Source organism: Syngnathoides biaculeatus, chromosome 16, assembly GCF_019802595.1.
Source record: "Syngnathoides biaculeatus isolate LvHL_M chromosome 16, ASM1980259v1, whole genome shotgun sequence".
NCBI lineage: Eukaryota > Metazoa > Chordata > Actinopteri > Syngnathiformes > Syngnathidae > Syngnathoides > Syngnathoides biaculeatus.
In genome coordinates, this window is record NC_084655.1 from 12567734 (window position 1) to 12594407 (window position 26674).

Below are 26674 nucleotides of genomic sequence, written 5' to 3' on the forward strand. Positions count from 1 at the left end.
GAAAAAAAAAACAGAACATCTTCAGAGATTTTTGTAAGGGCATCAAAAGCTAGCTGATCCATCGAGAATCATCGTGATCGGACAGCAGTAGTTTCATCGTTGGACTGAATTAGACTTGTGTCGGAAAGGCGAGTTCTGAAAGTATTTTTGCTCAGAGCAGAAGGCTTCCATGGCGAGAGGGACAAAGGTGATGGCGGGCTGTAAAGGCAGGGCCCATGTGGAGCTGATAAACAGCATACACTATAAAAGTTGGGCGGATTAAGCCTGTAAAAGGCCGAACTGTTTATCAAACGCTGTCACCACCGGGCAACTGTCACAAGACTTATGTATAGCAACACACGATATAATTTCCCGAAGAAAAAAAATCACAAGTACACGCTTGTTGGCTCTTGTTAAAAAATTGCTACGTTGTGTATTCCACTTTATCGAGAACTACATTCTTGATTGGAGGACATAAAGCCGGCGGCACGGTGGATCAGCTGGTGAAGTGTTGGGCTCACAGTTCTGAGGTCCCGGGTTCAATCCTGGACCCGCCTGTGTGGAGTTTGCATGTTCTCCCCGTGCCTGGGTGACTTTTCTCCGGGCACTCCGGTTTCCTCCCACATTCCAAAAACATGCAATATTAATCAGACATTCTAAATTGTCCCTAGGTGTGATCGTGAGTGCAGCTGTTTGTTTCGATTTGGCTGGCGATCAGTTCAGGGTGTACCCCGCCTCCTCCCCCTTGACAGCTGGGATGGGCTCCAGCACTCTCCACGAACCTTGTGAGGATAAGTGGTGAAGAAGATGGATGGATGGATGGATGGATGGATGGATGGATGGATGGATGGACAGACATAAAGCCTAATGTGCTTTCTTATTTTGGTGTTTAGTCTGCAGGCTTCACGTCGGACTTGTGCACGGGACCTGTAAGGTTCAGCGTTCAAATCTCAGGTCTGGCTTTCCCGTGTGGACTTTGCATGTTCTCCCTGTGCTTGTGTAGGTTTTCCCCAGCCACCCACCCACCCCAAACTGGAGTAATCATTTTGAATTTCTTTGTTTATAGTATTTGTAAATCTTCGTCTTTTCCTTTCGGCTTGTCCTGTTAGGGGTCGCCACGGCGTGTCATCTTTTTCCGTCCAAGCCTATCTCATGCAACACCCATAGTATTCATGTCCTCCCTCACGACATCCATCAACCTTTTCTTTGGTTTTCCTCTCGCTCTTTTGCCTGGCAGCTCCATCCTCAAGCACCCTTCTACCAATTTACTCACTCTCTCGCCTCTGAACATGTCCAAACCATCGAAGTCTGCTCTCTCGAATCTTGTCTCCAAAACATCCAACTTTGGCTGTCCCTCTAAGGAGCTCATTTCTAATCCCATCCAACCTGTTCACTCCGAGCGAGAACCTCAACATCTTCGTTTCTGCCACCTCCATTTCTGCTTCCTGTTGTTTCTTCAGTGTCACCGTTTCTAATCCGTACATCATGGCCAGCCTCACCACTGTTTTATAAACTTTGCCCTTCATCCTAGCGGAGACTCTTCTGTCACATAACACACCAGACACCTTCCGCCAACTGTTCCTACCCGCTTGGACCCATTTCTTCACTTCCTTACCGCGCTCTGCATCGCTCTGTATTGTTGAACCTAAATATTTGAAGTTGTCCACCCTCGCTATCTCTTCTCCCTGTAGCCTCACACTTCCCCGTCCACCCCTCACATTCATGCACATATATTATGTTTTACTTCGGCTAACAGTATTTGTAAATGGGGATTCATAACTGCATTGTGGTCCAAATGACACTCAAATTGAAGCCTTTGTCAAATTAAGACATTAGCTAGAAAATGTCTAAAGTTTTGTGCTTTTTTAGTGGTGGTAAAAGTACAAAGTAAAAATGTTGACTGTCCTTACTCAAATTTTTCACTTGTTTGTACCTTACTTGACGCTCTGCTTTTACTCCACTAAATTTGGAAATTGTACTTTATATTTCATCCGTCCATCCATCTTCTTAGCCACTTATCCTCACGAGGGTCATGGGAGTGCTGGAGCCTATCTGTCAACGGACAGGAGGCGGAGTACACCCTGAACTGGTTGCCAGCCAATTGCAGGACACATTGAGACAAACATCTGCACTCACAATCACACCTAGGGGCAATTTGGACTGTCCAATTAATGTTGCATGTTTTTGGGATGTGGGAGGAAACTCGAGTGCCCGGAGAAAACTTAGACAGGCACGGGGAGAACATGCAAACTCCACACAGGCGGGTTAGGGATTGAACCCGGGACCTCAGAACTGTGAGGCCGATGCTTTACCAGCTGATCCACTGTGCCGCCTTTCTATTTCATATTTTTTTCAAAATAAAGCCAAATTGAGATCTCTGGGGCTACAAAACAGGGACAATATGCAGTAGATTTGGGGAAGCCAAACGTGTGCCCATATTCAAAATGATTTTTCATGTTGTAGGTTATAATGCAGCGTCTGAAGTTAAAAAATGGTCAGTTTAAAATGAAAAAATATATAAAAATAAATACATGTAACTGTTTTTCAGTCATTAGCTATTGCTAAATAAGCAAATTTGTTGTGTTTTTCTTTGTTTTGCTTATGCACGTCCTGTCAATTCGGTCCTGATTATCCTCTCAGGACTTAGTTTGCAGCAAATTTTTTTTTTTAATCAAAACTGACTTATAAACATCATTTTTATACATTTTTTTCCTTGGTGATGAATTGACTGGCAACTTCTACTCTCATCAGAATGTTTTTTTCTCCCCGAAGTAACTGAACTTTTGCCACCTGTGTCTTTATTACATCCCTCAGCATTCTGCACCATTAACAGAAAAAAAAAAAACATTATCACATCGTGCGCATAGCAGCGTTCAGCCCGTCGTCGATTATTTCCAGCATTCGAGCGGCCACCTTGCCGGTCGTAAAGCCCTTGAGCAAATACGAATGACGTGGTAATATTTGGGTTGCGGGGTGGGGGCAGCCGGCAGCCATTTAGACCCATTGCTATTCCGTGTGAAGAGGCCTTCCGGCCCAACGCGCCCTCGCAGGTTATCACCGACCTAGTAAAAGGCAAAGGCGGACTGTTTTATTGCGTCTTGACAGTTGCGTTTCGTGGTAACAACATGCATTGGAGGCACGCTGAAGCACGCAAATACTCTGCACACACTCACAAATTGACATAAATTTGAATGTACTGTACATCGTAAAACGAGTCTGGGAGCAGAATTATGTCAACATTGCATGTAGGATTTATTTTACTTTGATTGTTTATTTGCTTTCACGGTGCCGTACATGTGGTGTTGTTGTCCTTATAAGCCTCGATTAACAAATACTATCTAACGATATATTTTTATTTGGTAGAATGGTGGAGAGAGGTTGCCTCAAACCTCTGAGATTTGAGGTTTGAATCTCGGCTCTGGACTTCCTGTTTGGAATTTGCATGTTATCACTGTGCTTGTGTGTTTTTTTTCTCCAGGTATCGGACTAACATTGCAGTTAAATGCGGCAAATTAAAACGGGTTACTTCGATAATGAGCTAATTAAAATGCATCGCTCATAAAAAATGTAAAATATTTCAGTTCTAAAAGGGGGGGCGCCGCAAAAAAAAGTTTGGGAACCACAGGAGGGACCACTAGAGGTACTATTTATGATGGCCCGGAAGTGGAAAACAATATAACAAATTGTGAAATACTTGAACATTTGTTTCACAATTTGTTGTATTGTTTTGCACTTCTACACCACCGTATTTTTCAAATCAAGATGCATACAGAATTCAATAAACATGGTCACTGTACTTCATAAAGAAGGCCTCTTTTTGAACAAAAAGTTGGGGAGATTTCTCAGGATCAACTTTTATTTGCTATACTACAGTATATTATATATACTTCTTCGAGTTTGTGAAATGTTGTTGGACTTGTCAACAATGGTGATGAAATGATATTTGTCTTATGCTTTTGAGAAAACGTTCACGTTTTGCCTGCAGGTAGTCAAAATGGAGGAAATTGAGGTCAGACAGAGATAAAGAACATAAACCTCTCAGAGGCTAATGATTATTTTTTTATGGTGCATTGATGTATCAATTGGCGGCCATTAATAATAAATAACTGACTGACCTCTGTGACATCAGATTTGAAGTCTCCCCACTGAGGAAAAAAAAAATCCACTCGTATAATAATTTCGTGAGGTTAAACTCATATACAGCACAGTCTGAATCCAGTGAACCGGAAATGCCACATGTGTAAAAGTCTTACAGCAAAAAGAGGTCATACCTCTTTGTTTTGTGCCACTATCTCTTGTTTTCGACCACACGTTTACTCACTTGTGATTTATGATTACTGATAAAATACGCCAGTGATTCATATTTACCAGACATTTGCGCAATCTAATGAGCTCCGGCACAAGAACTGTTCCAGAAAAAAAAGTTTACGAAGATAGTAGCAGTCATTCATCTAACAATATGTTGACTTGTGGTAGTTTTAGCGGTGTAGAAGTGTATTGCATTGTAGAGAGCTATCTCTTATATTTATTAAACCATATTTTGCTACATTGGGATACTGAGAGGACTGAGGAGAGGCGAAAGGAGTACATCGAGATGCGACGTAGGGCAAAGGTAGAGGTGGCAAAGGCTAAACAAGAGGCATATGAAGACATGTACACCAGGTTGGACACGAAAGAAGGAGAAAAGGATCTCTACAGGTTGGCCAGACAGAGGGATAGAGATGGGAAGGATGTGCAGCAGGTCAGGGTGATTAAGGATAGAGATGGAAATGTGTTGACTGGTGCCGGTAGTGTACTAAATAGATGGAAAGAATACTTTGAGAAGTTGATGAATGAAGAAAATGAGAGAGAAGGAAGAGTTGAAGAGGCAAGACTGAAGGACCAGGAAGTGGAAATGATTACTAAGGGGGAAGTCAGAAAGGCACTACAAAGGATGAAAAATGGGAAGGCAGTTGGTCCTGATGACATACCGGTAGAGGTATGGAAGCAATTTGGAGAGATGGCTGTGGAGTTTTTGACCAACTTATTCAACAGAATACTAGCGGGCGAAAAGATGCCTGAAGAATGGAGGAAAAGTGTTCTAGTTCCCATTTTTAAGAACAAAGGGGATGTTCAGAGCTGTGGGAACTATAGAGGAATAAAGTTGATGAGCCACACAATGAAGTTATGGGAAAGAGTAGTGGAGGCTAGACTCAGGACAGAAGTAAGTATCTGCGAGCAACAGTATGGTTTCATGCCTAGAAAGAGTACCACAGATGCATTATTTGCCTTGAGGATGCTCGTGGAAAAGTACAGAGAAGGTCAGAAGGAGCTACATTGTGTCTTTGTGGATCTAGAGAAAGCCTATGACAGAGTACCAAGAGAGGAACTGTGGTACTGCATGCGTAAGTCTGGTGTGGCAGAGAAGTATGTTAAAATAGTACAGGACATGTATGATGGTAGCAGAACAATGGTGAGGTGTGCCTTAGGTGTGACAGAGGAATTTAAGGTGAAGGTGGGACTGCATCAGGGATCAGCTATGAGCCCCTTCCTGTTTGCAGTGGTAATGGATAGGCTGACAGATGAGGTTAAACTGGAATCCCCTTGGACCATGATGTTCGCAGATGATATTGTCATATGCAGTGAAAGCAGGGAGCATGCAGAGGAACAATTGGAAAGATGGAGACATGCACTGGAAAGGAGAGGAATGAAGATTAGCCGAAGTAAAACAGAATATATGTGCGTGAATGAGAAAAGTGGAGGGGGAAGAGTGAGGCTACAGGGAGAAGAGATAGCGAGGGTCGACGACTTCAAATACTTGGGGTCAACAATACAGAGCAATGGAGAGTGTGGTCAGGAAGTGAAGAAACGGGTCCAAGCAGGTTGGAACAGCTGGCGAAAGGTGTCTGGTGTGTTATGTGACAGAAGAGTGTCTGCTAGGATGAAGGGCAAAGTTTACAAAACAGTGGTGAGGCCGGCCATGATCTATGGATTGGAAGACGGTGATACTAAAAAATCAACAGGAAGCAGAACTGGAGGTGGCAGAAATGAAGATGTTGAGGTTCTCGCTCGGAGTGACCAGGTTGGATAGGATTAGAAATGAGCTCATTAGAGGGACAGCCAAAGCTGGATGTTTTGGAGACAAGATTCGAGAGAGCAGACTTCGATGGTTTGGACATGTTCAGAGGCGTGAGAGTGAGTATATTGGTAGAAGGATGCTGAGGATGGAGCTCCCAGGCAAAAGAGCGAGAGGAAGACCAAAGAGAAGGTTTATGGATGTGGTGAGGGAAGACATGAGGGCAGTTGGGGTTAGAGAGGAAGATGCAGGAGATAGGCTAAGATGGCAAAAGATGACACGCTGTGGCGACCCCTAACGGGACAAGCCGAAAGGAAAAGAAGAAGAAGATTTTGCTACATTGGAAAGGGATTAAAAGGACGATTCTATAGGTTTCTGTCCACATCTCCAAATCAAGATCAAGTGCGTTTTAGGCGTGAATGTGACTGTGAAATGTTAGTTTACATGTGTCCTGTGATTAGCCACCTGCAGTCCAGGATGTACCCGCCTCCCTCCCCGAATAAAGTCCGCTTGGATGATAATAATAATACAGTAATATTAATCATAATCATTTCGCTTTTTGTTGTTGCTGTTGCGCTGTTCAGAAACTGCGCAATGGCATTTCGGTACTTTCAAATGACGTAAAAATAAAAATAAAAAGATGCTGCATCCGACAATGGTTTCGCCATGGTCAACTGGCTCTGACTTCCGGTCAGGGCAAAAAGCATTTGTAAACAATACACATTGTTGTGGGGAAAACGATCCGATAAAGCTATACACTTTGAATGTTTTTGATCGCTAGAGACATATAAATATAATCAAAATATTTGCAGTATGCCCAGGAAGGTTTAAAAGATACACTGACACACGCATATGTAATAGGAGGTACAGACCTTCATAATATTGTAATGACACATTTTCCACATTCATAATTGTAATAATTAATTCATAACACTTACCGATGAAAAGTTACTTCTTTGCGACCGCCTACATTGTTTTGACAGCTAACACAGAAGCAAGAATTAAGCATATTGAAATAAAAAAAAAAACTAAATCTCACGTATTCCAATATTATGGTTCACAATGTACAATTGCAAGGACGTCAACTTTCACGTGAAATAGTACCAAAAGCAATATTTTGACCTGACCGGAAGTTGAAGCCATATTACCACGTGAAAGGGGTCTGTGCGTAGTCTCGGTCTTGTGCTACGTCATTGTTACTTTTCTTTTCCAGTGCTGCCCTCTGACGGAAAAAAACGATTCACTGCAAAAGAGCTCAAACAAGCGTTTCAATTTCCAGGTTTCCTCATTTCATAATAATTTAATGAGTTACTTCTTCGGACGTGTATGATTGTTGGTGATAATTATTTTGGGGATTTTTGAATTTGGCTTTTACAAGTGTATTATTAATAGAGTTCCCCCCCCCACCCCCCACCACGAAGAAAAATGCAATAATCAATACTAGAAATGAGAAACTCAACATCATTTAGAAATACAGTGCAATGACTGTGAAAGGGTGGAAGAATGGTTAGAACTTCAGCCTCACAGTTCTGAGGACCAGGGTTCAAATCCTACCTGTACCGTCAGTGTGAATGATCGTGCCCCGCGATTGGCTGGCAACCAGTTGAGGGTGTACCCCGCCTCCTGATAGCTGGGATAGGGTCCAGCACTCCCTTACCCCTTTTGAGGATAAGTGGTTTAGAAAATCAATGAATGAATTACAAAGGCATTAGATTACAATAAAAATATTTGGTTCTACACTTAGCGAAACAATGAATGGATAATCTAAGACAATATCATCAAATATGTTTAATCTTACTTTATTACTATATACTATATATAGTATAATTTAGTAAGAATGTGAAATATATGTATCACTGTAATCCATCCATTCTGATTCTGATTTTCCAAGATGCTTATCCTCACAAGGGTCTATTGAGTCCTGGAGAAGAGCTTGCTAGCTCGCGAGATTGATCGATTTATTGATTTGTATTATCGTGAGAAGCCCGAAAGGTCACTTTGGTTTGACAAGCAAATGACCCCCCGCAAACACCGCCCAGTTGTGACGTCACTCGCCGCTTATCTTGGCTATGATTGGCTGAAAGCCGACACGTTCCGTAAGATGTTTTGGGAGGTGTGAGCTATTTTATCGAAATAAATGGACCGCGGAGGTGGACTCGAGGGAGGAGAAAAAACTGCCGTTGGAGAGGAGTGAAGTCCACGCGTCGCCCGATCGCTTGATTGGTGCGTTTCGATTTTAACGATTGCACGGAATCCTTCCGACGTTAAATGTCTCACTTTGTGCACACGTGAGCTCGGAAGAGAGCGGAACTGTAACAGTTGGAAATCAAAGACAAGGAGGGAGAAGACAACAACAACATTAAAGGAGTAAATGGAGCAGGTCGACATCTGTGCGGACAGAAAGGTGCTGTGCCTGTTTGATGTGGATGGGACTCTGACGCCACCCAGAGAGGTGAGACGCGCTTGTGCATCGGAACATCGGAACCTTTGGGTTTTGTGTTGCCTAGTCGTGTATGTCGGGCGGGGAGGCAACAGTCATGTCATATATTTTAGAGATGTGACATTCTACGTTTTGCAAATTCGGAGGAAAAAGATGTCTGCAGCATCAGAGTCGTCTTTCTTGCAAGGGCAGCAGAGTCACATTCGGCATCGTCTGGTTGTGGTTTATATAATAACACAGTCGTGCGCACTGCATTACGAGATCAATCCTGCCTATTCAGTCACAAGCTAAATATCAGGGAACATCACCAATCAAAGAGGGGGAAAAAAAAAGTTCAAAACAGAGAGAGTACAGCACTGTGCACTGAAGTCATTTTGTTTCTGTTTTCTCAATTTTCTTCCCCTCTGTGAAATTCAATTCTGTTATTTATTTACTTTTTTAAATGAATGAATCCACAAGTTAGGCTACCTCTGCTATCTAGTAGAAGAGCATTTGATTAGCCAGCTTGTCACCAAAAGATACTGTAAATAAAGATACATTCATGTCTGGGCTGAGAGTCTAAATAATGTTGATAAAAGTTCCGACTCAGATACGCTCCTCCGTGTTGTACATAATTCTTCTCCATATTGTGGATTTTCACCTGCAATACGCATGCATCCATATATTCAGTACACGTGCGTGGATGTTGACATTGCGCAATGTACTGTCACGGGAATGTGCAGAAAATCGACCCAGAGCTGGACGCGTTCTTCCAAACGCTGCGAAGGAAAGTCAAGACCGGCATCGTCGGCGGGTCGGACTATTCCAAGATAGCCGAACAGCTCGGGGAAGGAGATGACGGTGAGGCTCCGGCTTCAAACTCTTTGGCATTCACCTACTAACTTTGATTAACACGAAAATACGAGCAAAACTCTAATCGCAGTTTCCCTTTTATCCCGAGCCGTCTTAAAAGACTGTTTTCAACCACATGACTACATCCGGAGCACCTGGCCACGTTGGATGGGTTCACTCTAATGCTTTTGGAGTTACACAAATGTTCTCACGACTGTTAAAAGTGACGCATGACGGCTAAAAAGACTTTGGAAAGTTATCGGTGCTCATTAGATGTTGTTTCAAGAAACCGTTCCGACGAGAAGTGCGCTTCGATCGACAATATCGACCCTTGTCCCTTGTGTTAAATTGTCTTGATTATACCAACGAAAGAGGTGCAGATTATTATTTTCGTTTTTGTTACCGAGAAAGAGAGAGAGAGAGAGAGAGAGAGAGAGAGGTTCGATCGGGGTGAGTCCCAAGTGGGGCCCGCCCCTTTTTCTCCACTTTTTAACTCAACTTACGAAACAGCTACCGGTGCGGTAACTCATTTTTTATTATAATAAAACGGAAAATGCAGATTTTGGAGACATGCATTGCATTCACACGCGAGTATTATGTAGGCTAGGGTTAGGGTTAGGGTTAACCTAGGCTTAGGACTTTGCTGCTGGATCGAGACAGCCACAGTTGTCGCCATTTGGTTGGTAACTGCTCCGTTTTCTCGCACTGGTTCTTGGTCACAGCTGGCAATCAAAAGAACGACGCTTTACAACGAGCACTTTCGTTTGAGCAACCGATAACAAAGCGGTGCGCCCTCATTCATACGCCTTTCTGAAACGATTCCTGCTTAGTTACTGCTTGTTTACTTGAAGTCACCAAACCAAGATGGCGGCCGCGTTCTAAATCGGAAGGTGTGTGACGTCAGTTGAAAACAGTCTACGCTTAACGATGCAATTTTAAAAGTTATTCTTGCCGGAGTACCGGACTGGATTATACGCGTCTGCTCCATTATTGTCCCAAATGTGCTCAAACAAGCAGAAACCTTGCAAAACTACCTCGGTAGAATTGCAAGGTACACTTGCGCAATTTGCTAAGATCCAATACAAACGTCCTGATTAAAGATTGTACTGTCTCATACTAAGAAGTGTTTTCCCACATTTTGCTCCAATCTGACAGAATCAGTATGACGCTCCTCCACACTGCAATCCCGCAACCTTAAACACTACAACAACAAGAATGTACGCAACAACGCATGCTTATCAGGAATCGAACCCTCTTTCGATATTGTCCGGCTGCAATCCTCCACTGTGTCAATATGCATGAGCACGTCCTGCCACATTTCACCTCTCTCTCCTCCTCCTGCCCTTCCTCCTCCCCTTGCAGTCATACACAAGTTTGACTATGTATTCGCTGAGAATGGCGCCGTGCAGTACAAAGACGGGAAACTCCGTTCGAAACATGTAAGTGACAGCGGCGGGAAGAAAGCACACACAAATCATTTTCTCCTAAAGTACAACGCGTGTGTCCTTTTGCAACTAGTGATGCGTGAATGTTTTTGTGTTTGGCCACGAGACGCGTGATCCCGTTAACCCGCACTTTGCTAGCGAACCGAAAAGGGACAGAAATACGATTGGTGTTGGCATATTTTTCATGCTGACAGGCAATCCAGAACCAGATCGGTGAGGAATTGCTGCAGGACCTGATCAACTTCTGCCTGAGTTACATGGGGCTCATCAAACTGCCAAAGAAAAGGTGTGTCTACAAAGACACACACACACACACACACACACACACACGTAACGTTTACCTGCGTTCCTGTTGTATATCAACACAGCATTCCTCCATTCATCAAATGTCCATCCATTTTCTTTGCCGCTTATCCTCACGAGGGTCACGGAGAGTGCCAGAGCCTATCCCAGCTGTCAACGGGCAGGAGGCGGGGTACACCCTGAACTGGTTGCCAGCCAATCGCAGGGCACGTCGAGACAAAGAGCCGCACTCACAATCACACCTAGGGGCAATTTAGAGTGTCCAATTAATGTCGCATGTTTTTGGGATGTGGGAGGAAAGCGGAGTGCCCGGAGGAAACCCACGCAGGCACGGGGAGAACATGCAAATTCCACACAAGTGGGTCCGGGATCGGACCCGGGACCTCAGAACTCTGAGGCCAACGCTTTACCGGCTCAAAAGTCCAGTTGCAAACAAACTTCCATTCTGTACTCTTACATAATGTAAAAAGTACACTCACATGAGTGCACATCTCAAACAACAAGAACATGAACGGGAAGATGATCCAATTAACACGAAACGTGTTGTGTCTAGTGCAGTAGCTGTTGAACAAAGTGAGACAGGTCTACTCGTAGCGAGGTGAAGGGGGTGGGGGAACAGATGTGGCGGTTTGCGCTTCTGCAAAAGGTTTTGAGCAATTCGGTTCTCTCTCGACAGGGGGACGTTCATCGAGTTCCGGAACGGAATGCTCAACATTTCCCCCATCGGTCGCAGCTGCAGCTTAGAGGAGCGAATCGAATTCTCTGAAATTGACAAGGTAAAAAAAATACTTGGGAGTTGAATGTCTCAAACTCCCATCAAGTCATACAGATAAAGTTGTAGCTGCAACGTTGTACAATGCATACTTGGGAATCTGAGGAATCATATATTATATACTGCTCTTGCCTAAATGAACGATATGAAACACACAGTTAATATTTAGTAGCTAAACAAACTGCTCAGGGGTTGGTGAATTGTGTTAAATTAAGCGGAGAGTTCAAACACCGTCAGTCGGCCCGGCTGCACATTAACGGATCGCTCGAGCGGACTGTTTCGGCTTCTTGCTACAATTCACGCTGTCCTAAGTGAGTTGCTTCCCGCTTTTCTCTCTCCCGTGTTTTCCTCCGCAGAGAGAAAAGATCAGGGAGAGGTTTGTTGATGCCTTGAAAGAGGAATTTGCCGGAAAGGGATTGCGCTTCACAAGAGGTGAGAGAGAGAAATATTATCACCTTGTAAATTATGACAAAATTGTTAGTACTACGAAAATGAGATTTTTTTTTTTTAGGGGGTTTAATGTTTCAACCACAGTTCAATGTACTTGTCAAAAATGCTATCAACACAAAAAAAAGTAGTCCTGCCACATAGTCAGTCGTGACAAACTAGTTCAGGAATTTAATCATCTTCATTTATAATTATAACAATAGCAAAGACAGAACAAATAACATCCATCCATACATCCGTTTTCTATCACTTCTCCGGACGTAGCTTCAGCAGGGATACCCAGACTTCCCTTTCCCCGACCAGTTCTTCCAGCTCTTCCGGAGGGATCCCGAGGCTTTCCCAGGCCAGCCGGCGTGTCCTGGGTCGTCCCCGGGGTCTCTTTCCGGTGGGACATGCCCAGAACACCTCACCAGGGAGGCATCCGAATCAGATGCCCCAGCCACCTCATCTGGCTCCTCTCAATGCGGAGGAGCAGCGGCTCGACACTGAGCCCCTCCCGGATGACCAGGCTTTTCACGCTGTCGCTAAGGGAGAGACCGGACAACCTGCGGAGGAAACTCTTTCGGTCACGACCCACAGCGGAACGGAGATGGACTGGTAAATTGAAAGCTTCGCATTTCAACTTAGCTCCCTCTTCACCAGAACGGACCGATACAAAGTCCGCATCACTGCAGACGCTGCACCGAACCGTCTGTCAATCTCCCGCTCCATTCTTGCCTCCCCCGTAAACAAGACCCCTAGATACTTAAACTCCTCCACTTGGGGCAGGATCTCATCCCCGACTCGGAGAGGGAACACCACCATTTTCCGACTGAGGACCATGGTCTCAGATTTGGAGGTGCTGATTCTTATCCCAGCCGCTTCACACTCTGCTGCGAACCGCTCCAACCGTGAGCGTTGGAGATTAGGGCTTGATCAAGCCAACAGAAACCACATCATCTGCAAAGAGCAGGGATGCAATGCTAAGGCCACCAAACCGGACACCCTCTACACCTCGGCTGCGCCTCGAGATTCTGTCCATAAAAGTTATGAACAAAATCAGCAGCCTTGGCGGAGTCCAACTCTCACCAGAAACGAGTCTGACTTATTGCCGGCAATGCGGACCAAACTCTGACAGTGATCGTACAGTGACCGAACAGCCCATATGAGGGGGTTCAGTACCCCATACTCCAGAAGAACCCCCCTCAAGACTCCCCCAGGGACACGGTTGAATGCCTTCTCCAAGTCCACAAAACACATCTAGACTGGTTGGACGAACTCCCATGCACCCCTCGAGGATCCTTCCGATGGTGTAGACCTGGTCCACTGTTCCACGGCCAGGACGAAAACCACATTGCTCCTCCTGGATCTGAGATTCGACTTCCAGACGGACCCTCCAATCCAGCCCCCCTGATTAGACCTTACCAAGGAGCCTGAGGAGTATGATTCCCCCTATCGTTGGAATGCACCCACCCAGTCTGCCAATCCAGAGGCACTTTGCCGATGTCCATGCGATGTTGCAGAGGCGTGGCAACCATGACAGCCCCACAACATCCAGAGTCGTTAGGAACTCCGGGCGAATGTCATCCACCCCCTTGGGCCCCTGCCACCAAGGAATTTTTTAACCACCTCGGTGACCTCAACCCCAGAGATAGAAGAGCCCTCTCTTCTCGCCAGACTATTAATTTCACAAACTTTTCTCATCAACATCTTAGCTGCGCTGTTCTGGTGGACGGGCCAACAATAAATACCCTGTAAGGTGTTTACAGCCTGAGTTTGAAACCATGAAGGGTGTGTCAGGACAGCAGCCTTCTGATTGGCTGTCCCTGAGAGACCGTTTCCCCCTTAATTTGTTGTAAGGAGTAATTATAAAGTTGGTGTAGTAAAAAAAAAAAAAAAAAAAAAAAAAAGAAATAAGGATTGTAATGAGGAGTTTATGATGATCGTTTTTTTATGACTTTATTGCCCGATGTAAAGCGTTGGCCTCGCAGTTCTTAGATCTAGGGTTCGATCCCGGCCCCACTTGTGTGGAGTTTGCATGTTCTCCCCGTGCTTGCGTGGGTTTCCTCCGGGCACTCCACTTTCCTCCCACATCCCAAAAACATGCAACATTAATTGGACACTCTAAATTGCCCCGAGGTGTGATTGCGACTGTTTGTCTCCATGTGCCCTGCGATTGGCTGGCAACCAGTTCAGGCTATACCCTGCCTCCTGCCCGTTGATAGCTGGGAAATGCTCCAGCACTCCCGTGACCGTTATGAGGATAAGCGGCTAAGAAAATGGATGGATGGATGGATGGATGGATGGATGGATGACTTTATTGTGTGGCTCCAAAGCACAATGACTTGGCGTGGGCAAGTCGCAAGCTCGCCGAAGCGTGAGAGCCTAACGGGCCTGTCCGCTGATCTGAAAAGTTAAGAGGCACCATGGCTCGCGGCCATTGCTCTGGCGCAAAAGAACATTTGTTCTGCGGAGTTGAGCACGGCAAAGAGAAAGTGGGGTGTTTACAAGAATGGGGCATTTGACAGTATATGGCAGCGCGCTAATGGTGTTGTTGTGCCACGTTTGTCCTCATAAAAAAAAAAAAAAAAAAAAAAAACAGGATTTACTCTGATCTTGGTTATTTTTTTTTTTTTTCGTCTCGTTTCTTGAGGTAAATATTTGCTCACTCCTGAGTGCTCTCCCTGGCAGATGTAGCCCTAAGGGGTGGAAATAAAACTGACAATAAAATACAAGCGCTCTGAAAAAATAATTTTGCGGGTTTTATGAACAATACAATATTGACATTGTTTTCTGCTCTCAGGCGGTCTCATCAGCTTTGACATCTTCCCTGAAGGCTGGGACAAGAGGTTATGTCTGGATCTGCTGGAGACTGACGGCCTGGACGCCATCTACTTCTTTGGCAATGAAACGTCAGATGTGAGTATATTGGTCGGATGTGTACCGGTACATTTACCCTCATGTTTGAACTGCACACAGTCTACATAGACCACGTGAGCAATAACGCACTGGCCAGCAAAATTAGGTATGAAGCAAGGGAGGGCGCAACTCGTGCCACGGCTCAGTTTTAACCATGCACACATAAAAATAAACAGGAAAAAACTGTTATGGAGAACAACCGTTTAACACGTGTATAAAGTATTTGGAAATCAAACTCTGGGTTCACTTTGCAGGTTAAGCACGCCAAATATGTGAGAAACAGCTGCGAGTAACCTTGCAGTTGACACCACTGCAAACAAAAGTCACACAAAAGTCAAAACTCCTGCTGAAGTGGAAGCTACAAAGCTAGGAAATTGTTGAATTTAGGAGAAAAAAATATAGGCAAACTGGACTTGGGCTTGTTTGTTGTCCATTCATCTAAAAGGCTTGTTAAATTCTAAATTTTAGACGTGGCGTCTTACTTTTGAAGTGGTCAATAAAAGCATGTGTTGGATTGAAACGACTGCCCTGCATACCGATCAGGTGTTCCCTTGTCAAGTGGCAAAACCGCATATTTGGGCATCTCTTCCTGTAGAACAAAGACTCTAGTCATTGGTTACGAGGGGAATGTCGGGACTTTCTGAGACAACAGGCGACGCCGCAAAAAGCATTTAGGTGAAAGGGAAATGTTTTCGACAAACAAGAAGTGTTTGCCTCGAGTCAGCCTTTGTGGATTACAAGGATCTGGATGACTGACAGTCCACACAAACGCAACAAGGACTCAAAATGCCGCATATCATTGTCCTCGAATTAGCCGCGAGACAACCGTGCAGCTTCCATTCTTCCTAGCGGGTTTTTACCACACCTTGGTATGCATTTGTTGTTTTAAGAGTTCATAGTAGTTTCTGAGTAGTCAGGTGCACATTGGATTTTAACTTTTGGAAAGAGTAAACAAAAAAATCATTTGCGAGTACTTGTATGTGGATAATATGCTAACTTGAATTTTAGCTGATTTTACTTTTAATACATTTTGTTGTTCTTTTTTTGGGACATTATTATTACATCTTTGAATATACAGGGTGTCCCCAAAAATGTGTTTTAAGTAATTGTAAACTTGATGTTTATTGTAATTCGAATAATTTTGAACATGTAATACAATTTACAAACATGCATATACTTTATTTTTTTTTGTGTGTATACATTTTTGGGGACATCATGTATATGTGTGTGTGTGTGTGCGTGTATGTACGTATAAATATATCCATCCATCCATCTTCTTAGCCACTTATCCTCACAAGGGTCGCGGGGAGTGCTGGAGCCTATCCCAGCTGTCAACAGGCAGGAGGCAGGGTACACCCTGAACTGGTTGCCAGCCAATCGCAGGGCACATCGAGACAAACAGGCACACTCACAACCACACTCAGGGGCAATTTAGAGTGTCCAATTAATGTAATACATGTTTTTGGGATGTGGGAGGAAACTGGAGAGCCCAGAGAAAACCCACGCAGACATGGGGAGAACATGCAAACATCACACAGGCGGGTCTGGGATTGAACCCGAGACCTCAGACCTGTGAGGCCAACGCTTTACCAGCATAATATTACATTTTATTTATTTCATGTTGGTCCTCTTGGGTCTCCATGAGTTGTAATGGTTGCTCACTTTTGGAAAGTATGTAAGATTGTTCAGTATCTGAATAAACTGCGAAAAAGATTGCAAAATCTTATGGTCAGTTTATGTTGGAAGATAATTCCATTTATTTCCACCAGGGGGCAGCAGAATACACGATCATAAGCAAAGGCGGCGTGGTCCGTGGAATACAAAGTGGTCAAACCATAAATACTACACATACTATAGTATTACAGCATGTACCACCTATATAATTTGGAGGATGATAGAATCGAACAAAAATGATAAAATATCAAGATCCAAATAAAATGTCACACTCACCTGAGACGCAGATCATTCCAGATTTTTGCAGTTTGAACTCATCTGTAAAAAAAAGGTTTGCTTTGACTAACTAATCAAAATGATGGAAAGTGCAAAAAAAAAAAAAATGCAGTGAATTTGAAAACTGAAACGGTCTCATTTGTAAAACACCTTGCAGTGCGGCCAAGAGAAACTCTATGTAATTTACAGAATAAATTACCGTAATTTCCATTTTACAAGCGTGACTTTTTTCAAACGCATTCAACCCTGGTGTTTATGCGGTGATCCGCTAGCATTAGCGCATCTGGTTACTAGCCTCGGCACGGCGCTAGCGTTAAACTCTTTCTGTGTACCGAGGCTTATAACCAGGTGCGCTCTGTAGGCTGGGAATTACGGTAAATAAGCACAATTTCAGAGGACAAATTCATGACACTTTTGGTTTAAAAAGCAGGTCACTGCTTCTTAGAATCAATTATTATTTTTTTTTTCTTTAGGGAGGAAACGATTACGAAATCTTCAACGACCCACGTACGATCGGCTTCACGGTCTTCTCCCCCCAAGAGACTGCCAGGCTGTGCCAGCAACTTTTTTTTTCATGAGCCATCAAGCGAATCCCGATCTCGTTTTCACGGACCGCAGAACTTGGTGGAATGTTTTGTTGTAGCTGCTGAACGTCGACCGGCGGATCTGACCCGGTTGGTTGCGAACTACTGAAAATGTGCTACTGTACTGCAGATTTTTATATGGTGGCTGGAGAAAGGGACGGACAGAAGGTCAGAGAGTGTGCTGTGCACGAGATATGGAGCATGAAAGTATTAAATATTGTACTGTCAGTGTACATTGTGCTCTGAAGAGGAGATGAAACTGAGGTTGCAGGTTCAAAACAAAACAATTCTTTCAGTCCACATTCCCCGAACACGCACGTTGCATTCACTGAAGACCGTAAAGTGAATTTTAATTTTGGAATTAATGGTGGATTAAAATGTAAATTTCTATATTGTCTTTTTAGGGGTGTTCCATGTGCTGTTGCATGTGGCCGCTAAGTCAGTGATTATGTATCACTTTTTATCATTTTCATCGACTGTGGTGTCAAAACGTTACAAGTGCTCAGAGGAATAAACACTACATTTTCTCAATGACCAATAATGATTTATTTGACTGTTGTTAAAGTGTAAACGTCAACCTTGTAAACGACAAGGCGTATGTTGCCTGCACAAAACAATCTTAATGAGATGTTGGGGTCAGAGGTCAAAAGTGGTCCACATGAAGCTTTAGTGCTGTGCAACACCAAGTAAACGGCATCTGCAAATTGTACAGACCAACACATACTTGTGTCATCATGGCGTTTTTGGTATTGAAAACAGCCAAGTATGTAAAGTGCTACCTTTGGAATTGCAGTTCATATACAGTGAAGAAAATAAGTATTTGAACACCCTGCTATATTGCAAGTTCCCCCACTTGGAAATCATGGAGGGGTCTGAAATTTTCATCGTAAAATCCAGAAATTACAATGTATGATTTTTTAACGATTTATGTGTGTGATACAACTGCAAATAAGTATTTGATCACCTGTCTATCAGCTAGAATTCTGACCCTCAAAGACCTGTTAGTCCGCCTTTAAAAGTCCACTTCCACGCTATGTATGATCCTGAATCAGATCCACCTGTGTGAGGTCGTTAGCTGCATAAAGACACCTGTCCACCCCATACAATCGGTAAGACTCAAACTTGTAACATGGCCAGGACCAAAGAGCTCACCAAAGACACCAGAGACAAAATTGTACAACTCCGCACGGCTGGAAAGGGCTACGGAGAAATTGCCAAGCAGCTTGGTGAAAAAAAAACTCCACCGTTGAAGCAATTATTAGAAAATGGAAGCAGCTAAACATGATGGTCAATCCCAATTGGAGTGGAACCCATGGAAGATATCACCTCGTGGGGTTTCAATGATCCTTAGAAAGGTGAGGAATCAGCCCGGGACTACATAACAGGACTTGGTCAATGACCTGAAAAGAGCTGGGACCACCGTTTCCAAGGTATGAAACGTCATGGTTTGAAGTCATGCATGGCACAGAAGGTTCCTCTGCTTAAACCAGCACATGTCAAGGCCGTTCTTAATTTTGCCAATGACCATTTGGATGATACAGAGGAGTCATGGGAGAAGGTTTTGTGGTCAAATGAGACCAAAATGGAATGTTTTGGTCATAATTCCACTAAGCATGTTTGGAGGAAGACGAATGATGAGTTCCATCCCAAGAACACCATCCCGACTGTGAAGCATGGGGGTGGTAGCATCATGCTTTTGGGGTGTTTTTCTGCACATGCACTGTTTTAAGGAGAGGATGACCGCGGCCATAAATTGTGTGATTTTGGGAAACAACCTCTTTGCCTCAGTCAGAGCATCGAAGATGGGTCGTGGCTGCGTCTTTCAACATGACAATGACCCGAAGCACAAAGCCAGGAAAACCAAAGAGTGGCTCCATAAGAAGCATATCAAGGTTCTGGCGTGGCCTAGCCAGTTTCCAGACCTAAACCCAATGGATAATCTTTGGAGGGAGCTGTAACTCCATGTTCCTCAGCGACAGCCAAGAAACTTGTCTGATCTAGAGAAGATCTGTGTGGAAGAGTGGGCCAAAATCCCTCCTGCAGTGTGTGCAAACCTGATGAACAACTACAGGAACTACTGTACAAAATAATAACATTGTTTTTCTCAGGAGTTCAAATACTTATTTGCAGCTGTGTAACACGAATAAATCGTTAAAAAAAAAAAACATAAATTGTGATTTCTGGATTTTTCTTTTTAAATTATCTCTCTCACAGTGGACATTTCAGACCCCTCCATGATTTCCAAGTGGGAGAACTTGCAATATATCAGGGTGTTCAAATACTCATTTTCTTCACTGTATATTTATATCAAAGTTCTTCCCTCAAGTCCCCACCACGAAAAAACTGAGACAAATTTTGAATCATCAAATGGTTTCATGTAATTCCGAGGCTCAGTAGAAGCTACCAACAAAAAAAAGGGGGGGGGGGCCGACAAAGTTCATCCAATGTTGACATTTCAGGGAGTGACATAGAGGTTGTAGTAGAGTCAAAACACATTGTAAGTGATCACAACCTGAAATACTACAGCACAAACAACAGTTCTGTAACAATGGCCAACTACAAAGTCATGTTGTCTACTATTATAAAGACTAAGGATACAAAAAATAAAACATACAAGGAGTATTTGAATCAGTTCATGGTTCCATCCATTATATGCTTTGAAATAGGACAGCAAAATGAGCGGAACCGGACTGCTCTTTTTTTGGCGTTAGTGGAGGTTCACATTTTCCCTCACTTTGATACGACAGAAGATCAACAGTTCAATCATGACAAGAAATAAGCACGAGACGATAACAGAAAATACTCATGTTGCTTTTCCATTTAACAATAAAATAAATGATATGCATGTTCCGTGTTGCCTCCTCGAGTGCTCCTTTCTTTTTCTGTAAATAACAGAATTAGTCGTTACAAACCCTGCTAAAAAAAATTCTAAAGAACATTTCTAAAGTCGTTCTAAAGAATTTCGAAAGAACTATAGAACTCTCGTACCCAAGTCCTATAGAATTTCTATAGAAACATTTTGTTCTGTAGAAATTCTATAGAAAATCACAGCCAAAGTTCTATGGAACAAGTTGTTCTGTACAAATTCTATTGAATTCTATCATTTCTATAGAATTTCTATAGAATTTTTTTTTTTGCCGGGAAGACTCGTTAACTATGCCATTCATTTAAAAAAAAGCTACTTTTTCCAGTTTTAATGCTCAAATATTTGTTACTCGTACAAATTAAAAAAAAAAATCCTTGTACGGTGTCAGTTAGTTACCCTTGTAACTAGTTACAAGGTTACTAGTGACTAGTTACCCTTGCAGTGTCACTCGCGGTTTACCTTAAGTACCAAGAACAATATTTTGAGCTGGTTTTTGTTTTTTTAAGTATGAAGGAAGGAAGTATGCTAAATCTAAGGTAAGGAACCATGCTTGGCACCTCAAGTCATCCTTGACTCCTTCTTTGTAGGTCTTGTACCAACGTAAATAAAATGTCCGATACCGTTACAGTTAAGTGGGGGCGCAGTCCTGAACGGGTGGGTAAAACTGTAACGTAAAAAGGAAACATGCGCATGATGTAGATTTTCAGTCCCGAATCGACATCCGCCGACCTGGAGCTCAAACCTAAGAACTGATGATCTGCCCGGACCAGGTCTCGTGTTTCGTGCCCGGGTTCAGATGAATTATCTTCACCTCCACCGCCTGCACCTTCAGGTTCTTGGGGGGGACTCTGCACACTTTGTATGTGACCTCGTCGCCCTCGACGGGAACGTATTCCCCATCGATGCTGAGGCGGAACACAAAAGCGGTAACCTCTTTAAATTTGCTTTGTAAAGGAACAATTAGTGATGTAATAACATATTCATACAAAATTCAACTGTGTGCCCTCACATGGAAAAATATTTAACCATTTAATCAAAATCATTGATATCCATCTTGAGGTCCATGTTCATGTGCTATTACTGTGCGCAAGTTGATATTGTATCTTCGTGCTACGAGTGCCAACGTTGTCCCGCTAGTGAGAACAAAAAGCATACTAGTACTGTGATGCCTCGGTTTTTGACCACAATCCGTTCCAGAAAACTGTTCAAAAAGTTAATTGTTCGAAAACCGAATCGATGTTTTCCATTACAGTGAATGGAAAAAGAAATAATGCGTTCCAAAACTAAAAAAAATTGGGCTTTTTAAAGCGTTGTTTTTTTTTAGCTTTTCTTGATAATAAACTGCATAGTAGAAACACATCTATAGTTTAAATACTTTATATCATAAAATAATGTAAGAAATATATTTATTTTTTGCTTAAAATGTATGCTTTAGTAGTAGAGTACCCAAGGCTGGGAGTGCATTGTCGTATCTGTAGCGACCCGGCCCCCAGCCTTGTAAACTTTTTTTATAAACAAAAGTGAAGAATAACTATAACCAAACAATAATGAGGGGGAAAAAAGCTTTTTTTTTTATTTTTACAAAAAGTAACACAGAACAACATTCGTAACCCGAGTTAAACAAAAATGCAGAAATGCTTCAACAACCATACGTATCAAATGTCTTTGGGGGTGGTGACTCGCCCCCTTTTAACAAAAAACAAATCTCATGTCATTTGTTTCTGGCGTCTCTTAAGAACATTTCTAAAGTGGCTCATCACGACATCATTAAAATTTTGGAGTGCTCTCCTACATTCAGATTTATTAGGGTGATGAAGTTCGACGAAATTATAGATTTTGTTCCACTTGGCACAGATGGCTTTGATATCATGGGACATTGGAACAAAGAACTGTGTACAGAGGCTGCGTTATACAGAATAACAAAAATATGCTGATTGCGCCGCACACGTCATTTCCATTTTTTTTTGGGGGGGGGCGTTTGAATAGACAATAACAAAACGCTTCATGGGTAGGTCAGCTGCTTGCTCTGCGCGCATTATGTTATTTCCCATTTTTTTTCCCAGCGGCGTTCAAGTACCGATTTTCGTTCAAAAACGGAAGCAAAAAAAATCTCAAAATTTTCGTTCGAAAGCCGATTTGTTCGAAAACGGGGGCCTTCGAAAACTGAGGCTTTACTGTACATGGATCTTAAGATGGATATGATGGATCTGAGATGACACACTGTGGCGACCCCTAACGGGACAAGCCGAAAGGAAAAGAAGAAGAAGAATCGCACGGCAGTGGCGAGTCACTCACTCTGAGATGTGAACGAAGATGTCTTCACCGCCGTGGCTTGGCCGGATAAACCCGTGACCCTGTGACCTTGAGAAGTTCTTACAAACGCCCTTGAACACTGGGCCCGAGTGGGCACGGACCGTGCTGCGCGGGGTCAAAGAGAAGGAGGGGATGAGGGGGGGGGGGGAATTCAAAAAGTCATTTACGACATTTCGTGCTGCGGAAAAGGAAAAAAAGAAAACCTCAAGTAAAGAAATGCAGAAACGAAAAAGAGGCGAGGATGTCGGTTGACAGATCTTCCTCATTGGTCGTGACTCAATAACAGCATTCAGTCCACACTCCAAACTGTCAGAAGCACTGACCTACATTTTATAACCTCAAGTCCAATATTTGCTCCATGAAATGCATTATTAATTTATGGTCAACAGTCTAGTCTCGTCCTTCTGCAGCATTTCTATCGGCTGCATTGCTTCCACTGCCATTCATGTTTCTTTTTTGTGTGTGTCCAATCATATTTGCACAGGGCTTTCGAAATCAGCCATGCTGGCTGCTGCAACTTGAAATAAATTATCAGCAGGAGCCTTCCTTGTATTAATCCATCCATCCATCCATCCATTTTCTTCACTGCTTATCCTCACAAGGGTGGCCGGGAATGCGATAGCCTATCCCAGCTGTCAAGGGAGGCGGGGTACACCCTGAACTGGTTGCCAGCCAATCGCAGGGCACAAACAAACAACAGTCGCACTCACAATCACACCTATGGGCAATTTGGAGTGTCCAATTAATGTTGCAAGTGCCCAGAGAAAACCCACGCAGGCACGAGAGAACATGCAAACTCCACACAGGCGGGTTCAGGATTGAACCCGGGACCTCAGAACTGTGAGGCCAATGCTTTACCAGCTGAGCCACCGTGCAGCCCCTTTTATTAATCAAATTTCAAATTTGTCGTCACAGAATTTGTCCTGATGTCGGCGGGGCCGGCGAAATGGCACCCCGTGATATCAGCATTCTTTGCCCTCCAATGAGTTCATCAGCACAAAACTAGCTAGGGCCAACTTCAACGAGTAAAACATCCATCCATCCATTTTCTTAGCCGCTTATCCTCACGAGGGTCGTGGAGAGTGCTGGAGCCTATCCCAGCTGTCAATGGGCACGAGGCAGGGTACACCCTGAACTGGTTGCCGGCCAAATCGCAGTTGCATATCAAGACAAGCAACCGGACTCTCAATCACACCTAGGGGCAATTTAGAGTGTCCAATTAATGTTGCATGTTTTTGGGATGTGGGAGGAAACTGTAGTGCCCGGAGAAAACCAACACAGGCCCAGGGAGAACATGCAAACTCCACAAAGGCAGGGCTGGGATTGAACCCGGGTCCTCAGAACTATGAGCTCAACACTTTACCAATTGAACCACCGTGCCGCTGGCAAAACATCGAGAGACTTACGCTGAGTACGTGCGAGTACGTTTGGTTGGCAGTGGGCTGGGGAGTTCTCTCGGTAGCGCCTGCTCCCCCCTTTCTTCCCAAACCCGACTGCCCTCCCTCAGGAAGGGGAAGGACACGGTAAGGGGGGCGACGGGGGATCGGAGCGGCGTGGCGGAGGGCGATGCGAGGCTGGGGTCCGTCATGCTGAGCGCAGTGCGAGGAGGACGGGGGATGCTGCCGCTACCCTTCCAGCTGCAGACTGTGTGAACGCACCGCTCGGCGTGGGGCGCAGGCTCAGCACTTATCCGGGTCGGCGCTGTCACTGCAAGTCGATCAAGAGGAGGAAGAGCACAGGGAGACGCAGGCAGGATGAGAGCGCTGGCGCACAGCTCGCTTGCGACCTTTACGCTTGATGATGGGAAGGAAAGCTGAGAGGAGCTTGTTTTAGTCACATGCTGTAGGAAAGGCGCCTCAAAGCATTTTTTTTTTAAAATCGCAGACCACATGGTAGTTATGGTGTCCCTCAGGGAAAACACTAGGAGTGTGACGGTATGCGAAAAACCAAACAATTTGGTTTTACAAACACCAATTCCCATGAAGTAGGGACGTTGTGTAAAACATAAGAAAAAGCAGAATTGACAACTGTACAAAGACAAGATAATGCACAAACGGATCTGTTTTCTTGCAAATATTGACTCATCTTGAAATTGATGCCTGCAACGCGCACACACACCCTAAAAAAAAAAAGGGCCATGTTTACCACTATCGCATCACCTTTCCCTTTTAACAAAACTCATTTTACACATCCCAACTTCATCCGAACTGGGGTTTGTGCACCATTTCTTTCACAAGGATGATTCATTGCATTGCTGCTGTGCCACTCCGCATCGGGTGCGTGCGTGTGACGCCCACTCCTGTGTGATGCACGCACGTGACGTCAGAACAGCTGCAAGAGGCCACCTCCGAGTGACGTCACCGCCCCTTCCCCAATTCCCAAACGACCACGCCAGAGCAATCGGGTTCTTGTTTTTTTTTTTTTTTTTTAAACCTGTTTTCTCAAGTAGCTAAATTAATACGCCTCAGCGGGGGCAAATAGTGGGAAAATAACACCGGAGGGAGTCGGGATGGTGTTTAACACAACAGTGCGCATAAATACATTATTTACATGATATAAGACACTTACTTGAACCACGCTCCGGGCAGAGTACCGGAAAAGCATGGATGGTATGAAATAATAATTTATGCGTGGGGACAGCAGAAGCGCTTCAATTTGAATGCTATTGCCACTTCCTGACATTCGGCGTGTCCCCATCCAAATACAAAAAGCCCCCCTCACTGACGGTCACCCCGCTGTGGCTCTCCAGCATGCACCACCGAGGACGGACGGTACTTACGGCAGTTGGGACGCTCGGCTCACCGTGCCAATGTCTGCCTTAAGTCGACGGGTATCATTATATAAGGTCCAAATTAAATAAATAAACGGGGAAAAACCTGATGTGACGGCGGGAGGGCGTGCGAGCGTGCGCAGCTGGCGGAGGTTTCCGATGGCGTGATGCGAGGATGCGCGTGCGCACCGCGGTCCTCCGCCCGGAGAGAGGGAGGGGTGCGTTCAAAGTGCGCTCGCTGTGGCGGAAACTTCGCTTTTTTTTTTCACATCGCTTACCGGAAGGTAACCGTGTGCGTTGTGTCGTGTGTATACCTCAGTACGATATAAGAAAAATAAATAATCATTCCAAATAGTAAAATATAACAGCACGCAACCATGTCACGTCAATATTTAACATGACAAAAATACACAAAGTATGGCAAGTGCTTAAGGAAAGTTTGCTTTTACCCACAAATAAAATGTAACATTTTCTATGGAGTGGTGCCTTGAGGTAAGAGCTCAATTTTATTTCATAAACACACTCATAAAGCAAATCACTCAAATTGTTAAAATGTAGACATAATTGTTAATTGTAATATATAAACTGTGAGCGGCACGGTGGATCGGCTTGCAAAGCTTTGTCCTCAAAGTTCTGAGGACCCGGGTTCAATCCTGGACCAGCCTGTGTGGAGTTTGCATGTTCTCCCCCCTGCCTGCGTGAGTTTTTTCCGGGCACTCCGGGTTCCTCCCACATCCCAAAAACATGCAGCATTAATTGGACACTATAAATTGCCCCGAAGTCTGATTGTGAGTGCGACTGTTTGTCTCGAAGTGCCCTGCGATTGGCTGGCAACCAGTTCAAGGAGTACCTTGCCTCCTGCCCGTTGACAGCTGGGATAGGCTCCAGCACTCCCGCAACCCTTGTGAGGATAAGTGGCAAAGAAAATGGCTGGCAACCAGTTCAGGGTGTACCCTGCTTTCTGCCTGTTGACAGCTGGGATAGGCCCCAGCACTCCTCACGACTCTTGTGAGGATAAGCG

The 26674-nt window shown here is 44.1% G+C and overlaps 2 protein-coding genes across 8 annotated transcripts; one reads left to right on the forward strand and one right to left on the reverse strand.

Moving 5' to 3' along the window:
- Positions 1 to 8184: 8184 nt before the first annotated feature.
- Positions 8185 to 18207, forward strand: LOC133514520 (phosphomannomutase 1). Of its 2 annotated transcripts, XM_061846284.1 has the most exons (8): positions 8185 to 8486; positions 9197 to 9314; positions 10668 to 10744; positions 10945 to 11036; positions 11730 to 11829; positions 12182 to 12257; positions 15055 to 15170; positions 17594 to 17814. In XM_061846284.1, exons 1-8 carry the CDS (start codon positions 8406 to 8408, stop codon positions 17696 to 17698), a joined length of 765 nt encoding a protein of 254 aa, XP_061702268.1. In that variant the 5' UTR covers positions 8185 to 8405; the 3' UTR covers positions 17699 to 17814. The 2 variants fall into 2 exon arrangements, with proteins under 2 accessions (XP_061702268.1, XP_061702267.1); XM_061846283.1 differs by lacking the exon at positions 12182 to 12257 and having other exon boundaries at positions 17594 to 18207.
- A 1868-nt stretch (positions 18208 to 20075) lies between these two features.
- Positions 20076 to 25855, reverse strand: csdc2b (cold shock domain containing C2, RNA binding b). Of its 6 annotated transcripts, XR_009798950.1 has the most exons (6): positions 25663 to 25846; positions 24290 to 24590; positions 22866 to 22988; positions 21313 to 21475; positions 21128 to 21234; positions 20076 to 20586 (listed from the first exon to the last, which is right to left on the reverse strand). XR_009798950.1 is itself a non-coding variant. In XM_061847327.1 (5 exons), exons 2-4 carry the CDS (start codon positions 24469 to 24471, stop codon positions 21313 to 21315), a joined length of 468 nt encoding a protein of 155 aa, XP_061703311.1. In that variant the 5' UTR covers positions 24472 to 24590; positions 25663 to 25846; the 3' UTR covers positions 20076 to 21234. The 6 variants fall into 6 exon arrangements, 4 of the variants coding, with proteins under 4 accessions (XP_061703311.1, XP_061703314.1, XP_061703312.1 ...); XR_009798949.1 differs by having other exon boundaries at positions 21128 to 21475; XM_061847327.1 differs by having other exon boundaries at positions 20076 to 21234.
- Between the last annotated feature and the right edge of the window lie 819 nt (positions 25856 to 26674).

Coding starts and splice junctions, on each gene's coding strand:
- LOC133514520 (XM_061846283.1), top strand. CDS start 8,406: ATGGAGCAGGTCGACATCTGTGCGGACAGAAAGGTGCTGTGCCTGTTT. Junction 10,745..10,944: donor GGAAACTCCGTTCGAAACAT/GTAAGTGACAGC, acceptor TCATGCTGACAG/GCAATCCAGAACCAGATCGG. Junction 11,830..15,054: donor AATTCTCTGAAATTGACAAG/GTAAAAAAAATA, acceptor TTCTGCTCTCAG/GCGGTCTCATCAGCTTTGAC.
- csdc2b (XM_061847330.1), bottom strand. CDS start 24,471: ATGACGGACCCCAGCCTCGCATCGCCCTCCGCCACGCCGCTCCGATCC. Junction 22,989..24,289: donor CGTACTCGCACGTACTCAGC/GTAAGTCTCTCG, acceptor GACCCCGCGCAG/CACGGTCCGTGCCCACTCGG. Junction 21,476..22,865: donor ATCTTCGTTCACATCTCAGA/GTGAGTGACTCG, acceptor GTTCCGCCTCAG/CATCGATGGGGAATACGTTC.